Source organism: Sapajus apella, unplaced genomic scaffold (assembly GCF_009761245.1).
Source record: "Sapajus apella isolate SASKATOON/1434 unplaced genomic scaffold, GSC_monkey_1.0 scaffold22, whole genome shotgun sequence".
Classification (NCBI taxonomy): Eukaryota; Metazoa; Chordata; class Mammalia; order Primates; family Cebidae; genus Sapajus; species Sapajus apella.
In genome coordinates this window covers 7,456,271-7,474,610 of record NW_022436962.1, presented here as the reverse complement: position 1 = coordinate 7,474,610, position 18,340 = coordinate 7,456,271, and the positions used below count along the sequence as shown (strand labels likewise).

The window sequence follows — 18,340 nt, the reverse complement described above, 5'->3', positions numbered from 1 at the left end:
AGTGAATTGTGGTTGCACCACTCCACTCCAGCCTGGGCAACAGCACAAGCCTGTCTCAATGCTAAAGTTTTAACAAGCATTTCCTCATAAAAGCATGCATGAGTAGATGGTTTAGTTAAGGAAAATGCCTGGGTCATCCAGTTAACCTGAGATGCTATTAGGCTTACCCCACCATAAAACTTCCTGGCCCATGATGCCTTAATCCAAACTAGAGGTACACTCTCTAATCTGGAAATGGTTGACAAGTGTGGTAGGACAAGAGCTGGCAGCCCAAAGCACAATATCCTACGATTTTCAAACTTCTTCTCCCTACCTGCTAACTGAACACCAGGCCCACATCGGCACTTTTCTTTCAGAACCTGATTCTCTATTCCTCCAACCCCTCTTCAAGAGTGCTATGAGGATTGGGGGTGTCTATCAAGACGCCCTCAGCAACCAACAGCCATTCCAGAAAAGCTGACGTAACCAAGGGCTGCCAACAAGAGCAGCTTCCCAGCAGGATGATTTAGTAACCTTCACGAGGCAGAGAGCAACGCCTCCCACAAATTCTGGTTGGAAGAAACGATCTGGATTGTGGAAAAGTACAACTTAAAAAGCAAACACCACAGGCTCCAGTAGAGCAGGAAAGCAAGCAGAGATTTCTAAATACAAAGCTCAATTGTAAGAGTTCACTGTACCTTAATTCTCACTATCATCATTTGCTCTGTCAAAAATAGAACGTTCCATGTCTTGATCCATTCAGAATAAGCCACAGCAGGCACAGCTCTGCTTCCACAGGGCAGCCAGGTCAGAAAGGCCACACAGGGAAATGGAAAAGGCAGCCAGCAGGTTTTCTTAAGGATTATACTCTTCTGGGCTTTCATCCTTCTTCCCAGCTATTCTGGTGCCAAGAAAGCTGCAGGGAGGTCTTTGCTCTGCTCTGAAAAAGCTTCAATCTTTTCACCCGCAAGATTGAAGCAGTCTTAGGGCTGGAACTCCCTCTGCTGCCCAGTGTTTTCTTTGCATGCTGTAGTCAGTTGAATGAATTTCAAACTCACAGTGACTCAATGAGAGTGTTCAGCAAATACTGACACCATTAAATAATGTCCCCAACCTACTTAGGTTAGAAACTCTAGTATTCCAGCACCCAGAACTAGAAGTGCTAAAGACACCTGTTAGTGCAATAACCCTTATTCATTTTTGTGAACCCTCCCTTTCTCGACCTCCCAATACTGGAAGCTTACCTGTTAGGCAGAATTCCTAATCTGCCTCAAAATCTACAGGTCCAAGATCTGAGAATACCAAGTGCTCAAGGCAACTGCCACCCTTCAGAAAACTAAAGTAAATACCAACAACGAATGGTGTTACTGGGTAAAAGGTCTCCACCACTGAACAGAAGCAATGTACATGTTTTAATACAAACAATCCCATAGCATTTATTGACATCTTGTAATAACATAAGGGTAATCAAAACAATATGAATAAATGTTCACACTGGACAAAGGACATCTAAAAACAAAATGTATCCTTCTCAACAATTTCTCACTTCATTGATCATTTCTAGTTGGAGACACTTTGTAGCAGAGTAATATTATCTCCTTTTAGCATGATCCGACCTGCAACACAAAAACAACAAAAAGCTATTAATAGCCACAGACTGAATTTTGTATCCAGTTTTTGAACAATATTTTGAAAATGCTTTCTTATAGAAAATATGTGAACATGGCCAGGCACCATGGGCTCACACCTGTAATCCCAATCACCAGATCAGGAGTTCAAGACCAGCCTGGCCAACATGGTGAAACCCCATCTCTACTAAAAATACAAAAATTAGCTGGGCATGGTGGCATGCCTATAATTATAGGCCTATAGCCTATAATCCCAGCTACTCCAGAAGCTGAGGCAGGAGACTTGCTTAAACCCAGGGAGGCGGAGGTTGCAGTGAGCCGAGATCACACCACTGCACTCCAGCCTGGGTGACAGAGCAAGACTCTCTCTTGGGAAAGAAAAAAAAAAGTGAACATTTTCAAGTGTCCATGTAGTGAAAGGCTTTCTGGCTCCATTAGAGTACATTCACCTTTTCAACAACAACCTAACAAAAGTACATAATATTTCATGACAAGCACCATTTCTACAGACTAAGTCAACTCAATAGGCTTCATCCAACATTTCCCAATGCCAAGTCTGTAAAAGTTTGGAAATGGGTCGTATGTCAAGTTGAGGAAATACAGCATATTATAACCCCATTCTTAAAGCTGTTAGTGTATAAAAGACTCCACCCAGCCAGGCACCGTGGCTCACCCCTATAATCCCAACACGTTGGGAGGCTGAGGCAGGTGGATCACCTGAGGTCAGGAGTTCAAGACCAGTTTGACCAACATGGAGAAACCCTGTCGCTACTAAAAACACAAAATTAGCCAGGCATGGTGGCACATGCCTGTAATCCCAGCTACTCGTGAGGCTGAGGTCTCAGTGAGCCGAGATCACGCCACTGCACTCCATCCTGGATAACAAGAATGAAATTCAGCCTCAGAAAAAAAGAAAATACTTTTTCTTCTGAGAAATCTGTAACATCTTCAGGAACACTGGTGTTCACTAGCAGAACAGTTTTGAGACATGTTAATCAACAGTAATTAAACTGTTTTACTTTCCCATACTGCTTCTGAGAATCTACTTTCCATGTATCTAGTGTAGGTTCAAGAGAATCCTGAGGGTCTGAGAGACACCTGAACCCACACTGATAAAAGTATTAGTGAGCACTTAACAAATAAAGACAAAATGCCTAAATAAACCTCAAGTGAATGGGATGTTAACAGAAACTATTCAGTGTGTCTCGATGAAACCATGAATTCTAGGACCATTCATTAACTGGGTTAAGAAATACCATTCATTGAGAGGCACAATGGCTCACACATGTAATCCCAGCATTTGGGAGGCTGAGGCAAGCAGATTGCCTGAGCTCAGAAGCTTGAGACCAGCCTGGGCAACACAATGAAAGCCCATCCCTACTAAAATACAAAAAAGTCAGATGTGGTGGTGTGTGCCTGTAATCCCAGCTACTCGGGAGGCTGAGGCAGGAAAATCACTTGAACCCGGGAGGCGGAGGTTGTAGTGAGCTGAGATAGCACCATGGGCGACAGAGCAAGACAAGACTCTGTCTCCCAAACAAAAAAAAAGAAATATCCTTCATTGTTCAAAATTTTTTGAGTTTCTATTATGTGCCAGGCACTGAGTATACTAGGAACCGAGAAGACATGACTCATGCACTTATGATGAAGCATCTGATAATAGGAGAGACATGAATAAAATAAACCCACTAATAAATGTTTTACTACAAACTCAGGGAGCACATAATCCTGCCTTCCCCTATCCCCAGCAAAACCAAATTAAACTCTGAACTTTTTAGAGCAGGGCTTCCTAACTACTGGGCCACAGATCAGTACTGGTCCTGGTCCCTGTTAGAAACTGGGCCACAGAGCAAGAGGTGAGCAGCCGACTAGCGGCTTCATCTGTATTTACAGCCACTCCCTATCACTAGCATTCCTGCCTGAGCTCTGCCTCCTGCCAGGTCAGCAGAGGCCTTAGATCCTTATAGGAGCACAAGCCCTATTGTGAACTGGCCACAAGAGGGGATCTAGGACTCCTTATGAGAGCCTAATGCCTCATGATCTGTCACTGCTCCCCATCACCCCCAGATGGGACCACCTACTTGTGGGAAAACAAGCTCAGGGCTCCCAGTGATTCTGTATTATGGTGAGTTGCATAATTATTATATGTTACAATGTAATAATAATGGAAATAATGTTCACAAAAAATATAATGTGCTTGAACCATCCAAAAACAATCCTCCACACCCCGGTCCACAGAAAAATTATCTTCCATGAAACCGGTCCCTGGTGCCAAAATAGTTGGGGATCGTTGTCTTAAAGGAAGTGATATTTGATCTGAGCTCTAAAGACACAAGGAATATCATATACAAAAATTAACGGGCAAATGTACAGATTCAAAGAACTGAAATAAGACGAGTGTTGCTAGAGCTCAGAAAGAGGCACGTTGATACGAGATTAGCAGAGGGAGAGAAGACTAGATCATGAAGATCATTAGATATGCAGAATCATTAGATTTTTTTTAATCCTAAGAGCAACAGGAAGTCATTGAAGAATTTCAAGCAAAGGGATGACACAGTCAGACTGGTGTTTTTAAAGATGACTGAAGCCTGGAAAGAAAACTAGAGGTAGCTGCAAAGAAATCAATTAGTAAGCTGAATGAAAACTGGTGCCATTCAATAAGGCAGGAAATAATACTACAATAGCTCTAAATTGTGTGCGTTGGAATTGAGTTTGCTTTCTGATACGCTGACTTTGAGAAGCCTTTGAAACATTCAAGTAGAAATGGTGAATAGGCTCAGAGAGGTCTTGGCTACCAACAAATTTGGGAGTCAACATATAGATGGCAATTGAGGCTGTACTCCAGTGTCTAGGTAGACAACACTGAATGGCAGGAAGGCCTAGAACCAAGCCTGGAGCAACTCATTTAGTCACTGCATCCCAAAGAATGAATATACAAGTCTGAAAATAGCTGGAAATGAAAAATAAAAACCCAAGTATAATATTGTAAAGCCAAGGTGTGATACTACAAAATATATATTTTGTCTTCAATCCCATACAACTCCTAAAATCCTTAGAATCTCTAGGTGTTGCCTTTTTGTATGCTAATGACTGACTGATGGCCAGCACCTTCTAGTTCCAGGATGGGAGTTGGTCACTGAAAGGACTAAGGGATGATTAGTGAGGTCGGACTTTCAGCCCCACCCTCTAACCCAAGGAGGAGGAGAAGCTGAAGGTTAAACTGATCACCAGTGGTCAAAGGTTTAATCAGTCATGCCTATGTAATGGAGCTTACATAAAAACTGAAAACAGGCCAGTTGCAGTGGCTCAAGCCTGCAATCCCAACACTTTGGGAGTCCAAGGAGGGTGGATCACAAGACCAGGAGTTTGAGACCAGCCTGGCCAACATGGTGGAACCCCATCTCTACCAAAAATACAAAAATTAGCCAGGCATGGTGGTGGGTGCCTGTAATCCCAGTTACTTGGGAGGCTGAAGCAAGAGAATTGCTTGAACCTGGGAGGCAGAGGTTGTAGTGAGCCAAGACCACGCCATTGCTTTACAGCCTGGACGACAGAGGGAGACCTTGTCTCCAAAAAAAAAAAAAAACCTGAAAACAATGGGATTCTGATAGCTCAACATGTGGAGGTTCCTGGAGGGTGGTGAGCTTGAAGAGGGCAAGAAGCCTTTGCATTCCTTCCTATATACCTTGTCCTACGCATCTCTTCGTCTGTATTCACTGGAATATCCTTTATCACAAGCCAGTAAATGGAAGTATTTCCACGAGTTCCATGAGCTGCTCTAGCAAATTAGTCACACCAAAGGAGGGGTCATGGGACCCAATTTCTAGCCACTCGGTAGGAAGCACAAGTAAAACAATCTGGAGCTGACAACTGGCATCTGGTGGAGGGTTGAGGGGCAGGGAAGGGAATCTTGGGGACTGAGCCCTCAGCCTCCGGGAACTGACGCTATCTGCAGGTAGACGGTGTTAGAACTGAACTGAACTTGAGGACTCCAAGTTGATATCCACTGCCGAACTGATTGCTTGCTTGGTGTGTGGGGAAACATGCCCACACATCTGGTCACAGAAGTCTTCTGTGTTGATTACTGTCAACTGAGGAAATAGAAAAATATGCTTGGGTTTTTCCCCCACTCAGACAAGGGAACAAGGCACTTTAAGGAGGGAGAGGCCAACAGTGCCAGATGCTGCTGAGAGTTTAGTAACATAAGGATTAGTACTGACCATTAGATTTAATACCACTAGTCTTTGGTTTCCTTGGTGAGAGCTCTCTGGGTGGAGAAGCCAAAATGGAGTGTGGTGAGGAGTGAGTAGCGGATGATTTTTGTGTACTACTACTCTGAATAATAACTTCTCAAATGCAACCTAAGTTTAAACATGAACTGAATTGCAAGTTGCTGAATTCTGCAAGTGAATAAAACATTTCTAGAATTCTGTAAGACCACTTATATCCTTACCCAGTTGTTTTCTCGACTTTGTTTTAGAATGAATCTCTTCTGCATCATCTAATACGAGGTTCATATACTCATCAAAACCCTAGAAAAATAAGCAAACTATTGTTTTCAAAGAAAATCACATCCATTTTAAATGAGTATACCCAACCCAATACAAAAATCCAGCGAACCAAAAATTCACTCATCTGAAGCCCTACCCCACCTTCCACCCAAAGCCTTTTTTTTTTTTTTTTTGTTGAAAAAGGCTCTCACTTTGTCTCCCAGGCTGGAGTGCACTGGTGTGACCTCAGCTCACTACAGCCTCAACCTCCTGGGTTCAAGCGATTCTCCTGCCTTAGCCCCCCAAGTAGCTGGGATTACAGAGTGCACCACCATGGCTGGCTACTTTTTGTATTTTTGGTAGAGATAGGGTTTCGCCATGTTGCCCAGACTGGTCTTGAACTCCTGAGCTAAAGTGATTCACAGCGCCTGGCCTCCCAAAGTGCTAGGATTACAGGTGTGAGTCACTGTGTCCAGCAAATTTAAAAATTAGCTGGACATGGTGGTGTATGCCTACAGTCCCACCTACTAGGGGCTGAGGTATGAGAATCACTTGAGCAAAGGGGTTCAAGATTGCAGTGAGCTATGACAGCACCTGGGTGACAGAGCAAGACCTCAACTTAAAAAAAAAAAAGGCCAAGTGCAGTGGTTCACGCCTGTAATGCCAGCACTTTGGGAGTCCGAGGTGGGTGGATTACAAGGTCAGGAGATGAAAAACATCCAGGCCAACATGGTGAAACCCCATCCCTACTAAAAATAGAAAAAAAATTAGCTGGGTGTGGTGGTGTGCACCTACAGTCCCACCTACTTGGGAGGCTGAGGCAGGAGAATTGCCTGAACCCAGGAGGTGGAGGTTACAGTGAGCCAAGATCGTGCCACTGCGTTCCAGCCTGGCAACAGAGTGAGACTCTGTCTCCAAAAAAAAAAAAAAAAAATTACTAAGGGTATCCTGCTATCCCCAGGAGCCTTATTTAACTAATCCCACTGAGCTCTATTCAGGCACCACCTAACCCACAACAAATAACTCCATTAGTCCCCGCCCTCCCTAATTTCATTTCTTTTGTCCCCTCTCTCTATACTAACATTGTTGCTCAAATTATGTTTTTTCAAATAATTTTTACAAGTTAGTTTTCAGCCAGGCATTGTGGCTCATGCCTGTAATCCCAAGACTTTGAGAGGCTGAGGCTGGAGAATCATTTGAGCCTAGGAGTTTCAGACCCGCTTGGGCAACACAGTGAAAACTCATCTCTATAAAAAAATCAAAATTTAGTGGGCTGTGATGGTGCACACTTGTGGTCCTAGCTACTTGTGAGGCTGAGGCAGGAGGACTGCCTGAGCCCATGAGGTCGAGGCCTCAATGAGCCATGATTGTACAATTGCACTCCAGCCTGAGCAACAGAACAAGACCCTCTCAAAAAATAAATACAAAATCTCTTCTCAACATAGACAGAGGAAAGAAAATGAATTAAAAGTTAATTTTCCCTGTCTTTTTAAAATTACCCAAAATTAAATTACTTTCTGTGAAGTCTTTTTCTATGACCAAACTGCTATGCGATACAATTGCCTGTATACTCACAATGATACAGCCTTCTATCCGCATATTCACTTGCTCATAGAGCCACACCTGAATCCGAGATCTCTGAAATAATCATAAAAATGGAAACATTAACAAAAGAAAAATAGGGCCAGACACGATGGCTCAAGCCTGTAATCTCAGCACTTTGGAAGGCCGAGGCAGGTGGATCACGAGGTCAAGAGATTGAGACCACCCTGGCCAACATGGTGAAACCCCGTCTTTCCTAAAAATACAAAAAAAAAAAACAAAAAACTTAGCGGGGCATGGTGGCACGCGCCTGTAGTTCCAGCTACTCAGGAGGCTGAGGCAGAAGAATTGCTTGAACCTGAGAGGTGGAGGTTGCACTGAGGTGAAATCGCGCCACTGCACACTCCAGCCTGGTGACAGAGCGAGACTCTGTCTCAAGGAGAAAAAAAAAGAAAAGAAAAACAGGCCAGGTGCCTTGATTCTCACCTGTAATTCCAGTACTTTGGGATGCCAAAGTGGAATAATTTGTTTGAGGCCAGGTGTTCAAGATAAACCTGCACAACATTAAGCAAGATCTTGTCTCCAAAAAAAAAAAAAAAAAAAACTTGAAACAAAACCTAACCATTATGGTAAAATGACAGAGAAATATGGCTCCTAAAAAAACTGTAATAAATGTAAGTCAAGAGTTTTAATTAGCCCATATCTAAGAATTATTCACCAAGAACAATTACCTCAAAGAAAATTCTCTTTTTTCTTTTTTTTAAAGATGGGGTTTTGCCATGATGGCCAGGCTGGTCTTGAACTCCTGACCTCAGGTGATCCACCCACCTCGGCCTCCCAAAGTGCTAGGATTACAGGCGTGAGCCACCGCGCCCGGCCTAGAAAATTTTCATTTAATAAGTGCTATATTGGAACTGTAAAAGCTAATAATTTTCCTGTGATCTTGGGACTCAATATTTCCTACTGCTTCTGGTCTCAATATATTTAGAGTGAAAGTTTTTGACAGTATAGCACAAAGCTGTAATTTCCAATGACCAAGGGCTTATCTCCTTCAGCAAAATCCAGCTCCAAAACAAAGCTTTCCTATATCACACACCTAACAACGAGGATAGGAACCCTCAATTCAGGTGGTTAAAAATTATAATCACTTGAAATTAATGTTTTTCAGTTGCGTTGTCACAGTATAAAATTTAAGTTGCTAAAAATTCCCTGAAATGAAAGCAGCTGCCACTAAACTCCTCTGAAGCTACACGTTCTCTCTTCCTTTATTCGTGTCTTTTAGTTTTCCCACAGGTACTAAACACAAAACCTCTTGACATGGTTTAAGTTGGGTTTTTCTTCCAATGTTTCATCCTAAAGGGGAGAGATTCCAATGTTCTAGCCATAATCACTACTAACAAAAGTACTGATGCCCAAATACCATGGTCAAGTCTGCTAATAATACTTTTTGGAAATAAAAAGGACTTTTGATCTTGCAAAGTAATGATACAATTCTTTGCATGCTGGGAAGTGGCATGGATAACACTACTTCATCACATTAGTGCTTTCTCTGTACTCCTTCCCCTCAATTACTCTCCAATCTCCAGTTCCATCTGTTTTTAAACTCTAGAACATAGCGATCGCTCGGGTTAACACAAAACTAAATCAATTCACCTCTTATTTAAAAACCAGTTACGAAACAATTAACAAGCAACTTACGTACATTTTGTAAGTATCTGAAGATGAGGTTCTGCACCGCAGTGGTTAAGGAAAAAATACAAAAGCAGCATAGACTCTATTCCCTAAAACAACTGGACGACTGTGCGCCGGTCTCACCTTTTTTTACTGAACACGAAGTCTGGTGCTTACATAAAGAAGAAGTGCCCAGCTGGGCACTCATTAGGGGTCTTGAACATCCCTCCCACTCTCATTCCCCTGGAGTTTCCCGAAACCATTAACTCCCGTTTTCATTCAGCACCTACTTGAAGTTCTCTTCCCTCCTTTCGCCGCCTCCACTCCAGCATTCCCCACTGCAGGGGTCCACCCAAGACCCCCTCCCCACCATCACGGTTCTTCAACTACCCGCGCTTTCTTCCCGTCTTGATCGCCCCGGGGGCTCATGGGATGTGGGTCCGTAGTCCGCTCCCCCAGGCCTGCTCTCAGCCTGCGCCTTGGCCCCCCCTATTCTGGCCCGACCCTCCTAGTCCTGACATCCTGCGTAGGATACGATGGGCTGCACCATAACCTTCTGCACTTTCTGGCCCTGGCCACGGTACGCCATGGTGGAATTTCACAAAGAGCACACCCGCACGCTGCCTCTGAGAGCAACTTCCGGAATAAAGAACAGGAAGCGGAAGTGCGTGAGGTCACGTGGCGATCTGGGCGGCTCTTGGGAAATGCCCCACTAGCCAAGAAGTCTCTTTTCTCCACTGCACACCTCCGAGGGAGGCTAAACTGAGGCTTCCGCGCTGTGGAAATTGGGCCGGTCCTACAGCGCCACCTGGAGGGAGGCTGGCGGAGGCGCCTTCGGTTGTAGGGTGGCCGTGGCGGGAGGAGTGCCGTTGTGTCTCCATTTTCTTTTCTTTTTTTTTTGAGAGTCTCGCTCTGTCGCCCAGGCTGGAGCAGTGGCGCGTGCAACCTCCGACTCCCGGGTTCAAGCGTTTCTCCGGCCTCAGCCTCCCAAGTAGCTGGGACTACAGGCGTGCCCGCCACCACGCCTGGCTAATTTTTGTGTTTTTAGTAGAGACGGGGTGTCACCGTGTTACCCAGGCTGGTCTCGATCTGCTGACCTCGTGATCCGCCCGCCTCGGCCTCCCAAAGTGCTGGTATTAACCGGCGTGAGCCACCGCGCCCGGCCCGGGTCTCCATTTTCTGAGTTAAAGAGCCAAAATTAGGCCGGGCGCGGTGGCTCACGCCTGTAATCCCAGCACTTTGGGAGGCTGAGGCGGGTGGATCACGAGGTCAAGAGATCGAGACCATCCTAGTCAACATGGTGAAACCCCGTCTCTACTAAAAATACAAAAAAAATTAGCTGAGCATGGTGGCGCGTGCCTGTAATCCCAGCTACTCAGGAGGCTGAGGCAGGAGAATTGCTTGAACCCAGGAGGCGGAGGTTGCGGTGAGCCGAGATCGCGCCATTGCACTCCAGCCTGGGTAACAAGAGCGAAACTCCGTCTCAAAATAAATAAATAAATAAATAAATAAATAAAGAGCCAAAATTGTCCCACTGCATCTCTGTGTGTAAAATGAGTTAATTTCGTGCCTTTCCTGAAGCCTGTTTTGCTGGAGTTTAGGCTTGATAGCAGCGTTGTGGTGGAAAGGGTAGGGCAGCAAGAAGCCCAAACGTCAGGCCTCCCACTTCTGGCAGTCGGCCAGGGGCAGCCTGCATTCCAAAGCCAAACGCCTGGTTCGCTCCAGTGACGGATTCAAGATTCAATTCTCAGCCACTTCGTGGACAGGTGTTCAGGTGGCAGCTGAGGGTGGCCATTTTCCATGAAGACGCTGAAATCCACATGCTGGGCGTAAATCCAGCTCTTTTAGAGTTGTGTGACCAAGGATAAATTACTCAGCTCCCCGTGTCTTCGCTTAGTTTCCAAAACGAAGATTAAGATGTATTTTCCTCAGGGTCTTGAAGATTCAACGAAAGAATTGTCTGTGTGTGCACACAGGCGTCAGCCAGTGTCAGAACATGTCCATCCCTGGGTAACACAGCTACTAAGTGGAGGAGCTGGAATTGGTAGGCGTGCGTGACCCCCGAGCCCACCTCCTTCCCATTGTGTCATAGCTTGTGGCCTGGCAGAGATTTCATTTAGTTGGCATACCCATTTTTTGGAGGAAGAAACTTAAGTTCGGAGTTTTGAAAGCACTTGCCTACGGGAGCACGGATTGGGGCAAATGGCAGAATCAAAATTAGCTTTTCTGAGGTCTTCTGTTTAATGGGGATAATAGTAATAACGACCTCAAAAAGGGGTTGGGTTGAAAGTGATTTTTAAACTACACAAAGCGGCCGGGGGCAGTGGCTCACGCCTATAATCCCAGCATTTTGGGAGGCTGAGGCAGGTGGATCACCTGAGGTCAGGAGTTCAAGACCAGCCTGGCCAACATGGTGAAACTCCATCTCGACTAAAAATACAAAACTTAGCCAGGTGTGGTAGCACACACGAATGTAATCCCAGCTACTCGGGAGGCTGAGACAGGAGGATCCCTTGAACCGTGGAGGCAGAGGTTGTAGCGAGCCACGATCGCACTCCAGCCTGGGCAACAGAGTGAGACTCTCTCCAAAAAAAATAAATAAATAAAAATAAATAAACTACACAAAGCTAGCAAATGCTTGGGTTAACTATTTCCTTTAAAAAATTTCAGCTGGGTGTGCTAGCTCATGCCTGTAATCCCAGCATTTTGAGAGGCAGTCAGTAGGCTTGCTTGAGCCCGGGAGTTCAAGACCAGCCTGAGCAATATAATGAGACCTTGGCCCTACAAAAAAAAATTTTTAAATTAGCCAAGCATGGTGGTGCCCATCTGTAGTCCCAGCTACTCTGGAGGCTGTGGCAGGAGAATCGCTTAAACCCAGGAGGTAGACGTTGCAGTGAGCAGAAATCATGCCACTGCACTCCAGCCTGAGCAACAGAACTAGACCCTGTCAAAAAAAAAAAAAAAAAAAAATTCCCTAGTTAGGCTTGGTGGCATGGCCTGTAGTCCCAAGTACTAGGGGAGGCTGAGGTGGCAGGACTGCTTGAGCCCAGCAGTTCAAGAGTGCAATGAGCTGTAATGGCACCTATAAATAGCCACTGCACTCCAGCCTGGGAAACATAGTGAGACCTAGTCTTAAAAAAAAAGTTCCCCCACCCAAACCCAGTAGAGTGTCATGTTGTCTGACTTCAAGACAGCATGTTTATTTATCCCGCCCCCCTTTTTTTAGACAGGATCTCCTACTGTGGCCCAGGCTGACGTGCAGTGTGCGGTGGTCCAATCTTGGCTCACTGCAACCTCCCCACCAGGGCTCAAGTGATTCTCCCACCTCAGCCTCCTGAATAGCTAGGACCACAAGTGTGCATCACCACACCTGGCTAGTTTTTTTGTATTTTTAGTAGAGACAAGGTTTTGCCATGTTCGCCAGGCTGGTCTTGAACTCCCAGCCTCAAGTGATCCTCCTGCCTCAGCCTCCCAAAGTGCTAGGATTACAGGCATTAGCTGCACCCGGCCAGGATTACTTTTTTTTTTTTTTTTTTTTTTTTTTTTTTGAGACGGAGTTTCACTCATGTTACCCAGGCTGGAGTGCAATGGCGCGATCTCGGCTCACCGCAACCTCCGCCTCCTGGGTTTAGGCAATTCTCCTGCCTCAGCCTCCTGAGTAGCTGGGATTACAGGCACGCGCCACCATGCCCAGCTGATTTTTTGTATTTTTAGTAGAGACAGGGTTTCACCATGTTGACCAGGATGGTCTCGATCTCTTGACCTGGTGATCCACCCGCCTCGGTCTCCCAAAGTGCTGGGATTACAGGCTTGAGCCACCGCGCCCGGCCATGTGATGTCTTTTTATTTGTTCAAACTTTCCTTTGACTTTTTCCTAAGTTTTTGGTTTTCTTCATATAGGCCTTGTGATTTCTTAAGTTTAACCCTAGACATTTCATCTCTCTTCTTCTCAAAAATTGTATCTTTTCCTGAATTGTATGCACCAGCTGGTTTTTAGGGGAAAAAAGAATGATAAATGAAACTACATAAAAATGATAAAATTCTGCATGACTAACAAGTGAAAATAACAAGTCAAAGGATCTGGGAAAAATATGTTTGCATTCCATCTGAAAAATGACTAGTTTTTATGTAAAGAGTTCCTGAAAAAGAATGCTATTCTGGTTCTCTACTGATGTGTAAGAAATATTCCAAAACTTAGTAGCTTAAAACCACCACCATTTTAATTCGTGACTTCATGGGTCAGGAGTTTGGGCCGGCTCTCAGCTGAGTGATTCTTCTACTCCACAAGACATATCTAAGGCTTTGGTGTTTATCTTTGGAAGACTAGCCTCAGCTAGGTTACTATCTCTATGTAGCCTCAGCCCTCACCACATGGTCTCTCTAGAAGGGTAGTATGCTTTCTTATATGGGGGATTAAGGGTCTAGGAAACCAAGGTTGAAGCTACTAGCACTTTTAAAAGCCAAGCCTAGACAGGCGTGGTGGCTCACGCCTGTAATCCCAGAACTTTGGGAGGCCAAGGTGGGCAGATCATCTGAGGTCAGGAGTTTGAGACCAGCCTGACCAACATGGTGAAACCCCATGTCTACTAAAAATACAAAAACTAGCCGAGCGTGGTGGCGGGCACCTATAATCCCAGCTACTTGGGGGGCTGAGGCAGGAGAATTGCTTGAACCTGGGAGGCAGAGGTTGCAGTGAGCGGAAATCACACCACTGCACTCCGGTCTGGGTGACAGAGTGAGACACCATCTCAAAAAAAAAAAAAAAAAAAAAGACCGAAAATTGGTGATGGATGATGTGAACAATTAGTTTGTAACAAAGGAAAGAGGAATGGTCTTTAAACGCCCAGCTTCACTCATAAGAGAAAGGCTACATTCAGAATGTCTGTCATAAAAGAAAAAAAGAGAAAGGCAAACCAAACTCTACTGAAGTACTATGTCCCTTATTAGATTGGCAATGATGAAAACATAGTGGTAAATTATGAAGCTCTATTTCTAGGTACTTATCCTCCATATAAACTTACATATGTGGTATAACGTAATCATTACAGCATTGTTTAAAACACCAGGATGGGAAGCAACCTAAATGTCTATCAGTAGGGATTAGCTATTGTAAATCACTCCATCTTCATAGGGTGTAATTCTATGCAAATGTTAAGAAGATTAAAGGTCTTTGTGTCCTGATATGAAATGATATTGAATATACATTATGAGAAAAAAGCAAGTTATAATATGCTTGAGATTTACTTCAGAATAACTCAGTGGAGCCAGCAGGGCCAGATCTCAGATAAGGTAAGCCTAAGGATTCAGCATTTTAGGAATCCCAATCACAGGTTCAAGTACAATCCTTGAAAGTTAGTGCCTCCTTAAATTGTGCCCAAGTACCTTGCTTGCCTCACCGTCGGCCCAGCCAAGGTCAGAATAGTGGGTGATGGATAGTTGGTATGGTAAAGATGAAATAGGATTTGCCATGAATTTGTAATTGTTGAAGATGGGTGACTACGTGGAGTTTATTATACTTTATTCTAAATATATTTGATATTTTCTTTAATAAAAAAGGCAGGGTTCAGAATGTCATGTGTTTTACTAATGATATTGCATGGAAGTGTATTCACTTTTACATGCCTAAGTATCTCTTGAAGAATACCTGAGACATTGATAGGGGAAGTAAAATGAAACATTTGTTTCCTTTTGTTACTGCAACTACTCATAACGTTCTCCTAAAACTCATGACACCCCTAAGGTATCCGCAAACTGGGCTTGAGAATCACTGCCCCAAATAAACATACCCCTGAGAAAGGAGTCTGCCAAGCATCCCAAATATTTCAGAACATTCTTCCTCTCAGCTTGAAGTTTCTTTCTTCCCAACCAGAAGCTTCACAACTTACTGAATGGCTGTGATGATTCTTTACCATGCCATAGATTCAGACTCTGCAACATTTTAGCAGTAAAATCCAACCAACTCTAAATCTTTTGGTAAAAAATACAAAGAATACTTTAGTAATAGACTTTGGTAAATATGAATCCAAAATGATTATTTTTTGAGATGGAGTCTTGCTCTGTTGATCAAACTGGAGCGCAGAACTGTGATCTCGGCATCTCAGCTCACTGCAACTTCCGCCTTGAGGGTTCACATGATTCTCCTGCTTCAGCCTCCCAAGTAGCTGGGATTACAGGTGCATGCTGCCATGCCTGGTTAATTCTTTGCATTTTTAGTAAAGATGGGGCTTTGCCATGTTGGCCAGGCTGGCAGGTGATCCACCCACCTCAGCCTTCCAAAGTGCTGGGATTACAGGTGTGAGCCGCTGTGCCCAGCCAAAATTACACTTTAATGTAAAATTAAATTCTGGATTGCTGTTCTTATTTAGGGTCATTACGGGTTTTTTTCCCCCATTTTATTGTACAATGTTAAGAGAATAGTCAAGGATTTTCATTGTGCTCAAGCCCCCTTAATATCATTTTGCAAATCCAAAATAAATTGCAGTTTGGAGATTCATGCAGTTAAATGTCTGGACTGTAGGAATTTTCAGATTTATTGAGCAGCTTCATAACATCAGGTTAAAAAAAACTCTTGAAAAGATCTACTAATCAAGACCAATGGCGCATAATACATAAACATACTGACCTTGAAACTACAGTGCGGGGATAAAGTAGTCATCTTTAATGTACTGCAGAATTTAGTGTCAAAATGAGTCTGTGAATTAAAGGTACACAATAAGTACTCAATAAATGTTAGCTAATTTAAAAGTGTTACCTACTAAGCAGTTACAACTGGAGACCAGGTATTTACTGTTGCTACAGCCAAATTCAAAGCAATCAGATACTTTACAGAACTGCAGGCTTGTTGGCTGGGCATGGTGGTTCACACCTGTAATCCCAGCACTTTGGGGGACCAGGGCAGGCAGATCATTTGAGTTTTTTTTTTTTGTTTGTTTGTTTGTTTGTTTTTGAGACGGAGTTTCGCTCGTTACCCAGGCTGGAGTGCAATGGCGCGATCTCGGCTCACCGCAACCTCCGTCTCCTGGGTTCAAGCAATTCTCCTGCCTCAGCCTCCCGAGTAGCTGGGACTACAGGCGTGCGCCACCATGCCCAGCTAATTTTTGTATTTTTAGTAGAGACGGGGTTTCACCATGTTGACCAGGATGGTCTTGATCTCTTGACCTTGTGATCCACCCGCCTCGGCCTCCCAAAGTGCTGGGATTACAGGCGTGAGCCACTGCGCCCGGCTCATTTGAGGTTAATGGGTTCTAGACCAGCCTGGCCAACATGGTGAAATCCTGTCTACTAAAAATACAAAAATTAGGCCAGGCGCAGTGGCTCATGCTTGTAATCCCAGCACTTTGGGAGGTTGAGGGGGGAGGATCACCTGAGATCAAGAGTTCAAGACCAGCCTGGCCAACATGGTGAAACGTTGTCTCTACTAAAAATACAAAAAATGAGCCAGGCATGGTGCCAGGTGCCTGTAATCCCACCTACTTGGGAGGCTGAGGCAGGAGAATCACTTGAACCTGGGAGGCGGAGGTTGCAGTGAGCCGAGATTTATTGCATCACTGCACTCCAGCTTGGGCAACAGTAAGACCATCTCAATAAAAACAAAAACAAACAAAATATATATATATAAATTAGCCAGATTTGGTGGTGCACCCCTGTAATCCCAACTACTGCAAATGCTGAGGTAAAAGAATCACTTAAAACAGGGAGGCAGAGGTTGCAGTGAGCCGAGATCATGCCATTCACTGCATTCCAGCCTGGGCAACAGAGTAAGACTCTCTCAAACAAAAAACGAACAAAAAAACACCCTGCAGAATTATTCTGACAAAATAAAGTCACCATTTTAGAAAAGGATCATGGAACTCTGGATCAATATACTAATAAATCGAACTCTGTTCCTGCAAATGCAATTATTAAACATTAGTCTTATCTTTCAAATACTGATCAAGATGAAAACACACTATGTTCTGGCTTTATAATACGAACCACTGAGATTTAGGGTAAGGCCAGAACTTTAGGAATTACTCATGTTGAGATAAAATATATGGCCAAGTGTGGTGGCTCATGCCTGTCATCCCAGCACTTTGGAAGGCCAAGGCAGGTGGATCATCTGAGGTCAGGGTTCAAGATCAGCCTGACCAATATGGTGAAACCTGATCTCTACTAAAAATACAAATATTAGCTGGGTGTGGTGGCGGGTGCCTGCAGTCCCTGCTACTCAGGAGGCAGAGACAGGAGAATTGTTTGAACCTGGGAGGCAAAGGTTGCAGTGAGCCGAGATTGTGCCATTGCACTCCAGCCTGGGCGACAGAGCAAGACTGCATCTCAAAAAAACAAACAAACAACAAAATAATATATATATAAACGTAAAACTATCTTCCTATTTCTGGCTATAACCAAGCTGGAGCATTTGGGCCTTTTTCTTACTGTTAAAATGAAAAACCATCACTCAAAACTATAGTCTTTTGCTTTTTGTGAAAAGTTGACTCAACTTGTTGGGATGACTTTTAGACTAATACAAAAAATCTATGTTCTTTGGTAGCTAACGAAGATATGTATTCCCACAACAATTTTAAAAATTGGCACACATATTAAGAAACCTGGACTTCTGTAAATTCAATTTCTTATCTGCTGCATCTTCATGCTTGAAAATTCTAAATCATTGACTCTAAAGATCACGTTTATTCATTTATTTTTTATCAGCCTCTTGAGCCACAGTAGGCCCAGAGAGACTCTCTAAAATCACTTTTAAACCCTCCCTCCTTTGAAAAAATTAATGGCATTGCCTGAGTTACAACACTAAGGATAAGTATATGTCAGAAAAAAATCCTCACATATAACAATATGAATTCTTACCTAAAGCATATGCAGCTAAAACTGAGCACACCTGTAAATTTGGCAGTATGTCCAGGTGGAAGGTTTCTAAGCCAAATAACTGAAATTGGGGCACTTACATGAAAGGCCAACAGCATTCTGATTGGGGTCTCAAGGTGGATCCTAGGCTGATATGATGATGTACAATGACTCAGCTCACAACATCAA

The 18,340-nt window shown here is 43.9% G+C and overlaps 1 protein-coding gene across 2 annotated transcripts; it reads right to left on the bottom strand.

Annotated features, from left to right (window-relative positions):
- Nucleotides 1–1,368: 1,368 nt before the first annotated feature.
- On the bottom strand, nucleotides 1,369–9,983 carry SNRPE (small nuclear ribonucleoprotein polypeptide E). 2 transcript variants are annotated; one of them, XM_032288844.1, is made up of 5 exons: nucleotides 9,846–9,983; nucleotides 9,342–9,368; nucleotides 7,673–7,735; nucleotides 6,061–6,139; nucleotides 1,369–1,595 (listed from the first exon to the last, which is right to left on the bottom strand). In XM_032288844.1, exons 1-5 carry the CDS (start codon nucleotides 9,897–9,899, stop codon nucleotides 1,540–1,542), a joined length of 279 nt encoding a protein of 92 aa, XP_032144735.1. In that variant the 5' UTR covers nucleotides 9,900–9,983; the 3' UTR covers nucleotides 1,369–1,539. The 2 variants fall into 2 exon arrangements, with proteins under 2 accessions (XP_032144735.1, XP_032144736.1); XM_032288845.1 differs by lacking the exons at nucleotides 9,342–9,368; nucleotides 9,846–9,983 and adding an exon at nucleotides 9,601–9,802.
- Nucleotides 9,984–18,340: the final 8,357 nt, after the last annotated feature.

Coding starts and splice junctions, on each gene's coding strand:
- SNRPE (XM_032288844.1), bottom strand. CDS start 9,899: ATGGCGTACCGTGGCCAGGGCCAGAAAGTGCAGAAGGTTATGGTGCAG. Junction 9,369..9,845: donor AGGTTATGGTGCAGCCCATC/GTATCCTACGCA, acceptor ACTGCGGTGCAG/AACCTCATCTTCAGATACTT. Junction 6,140..7,672: donor GGATAGAAGGCTGTATCATT/GTGAGTATACAG, acceptor TTATTTTTCTAG/GGTTTTGATGAGTATATGAA.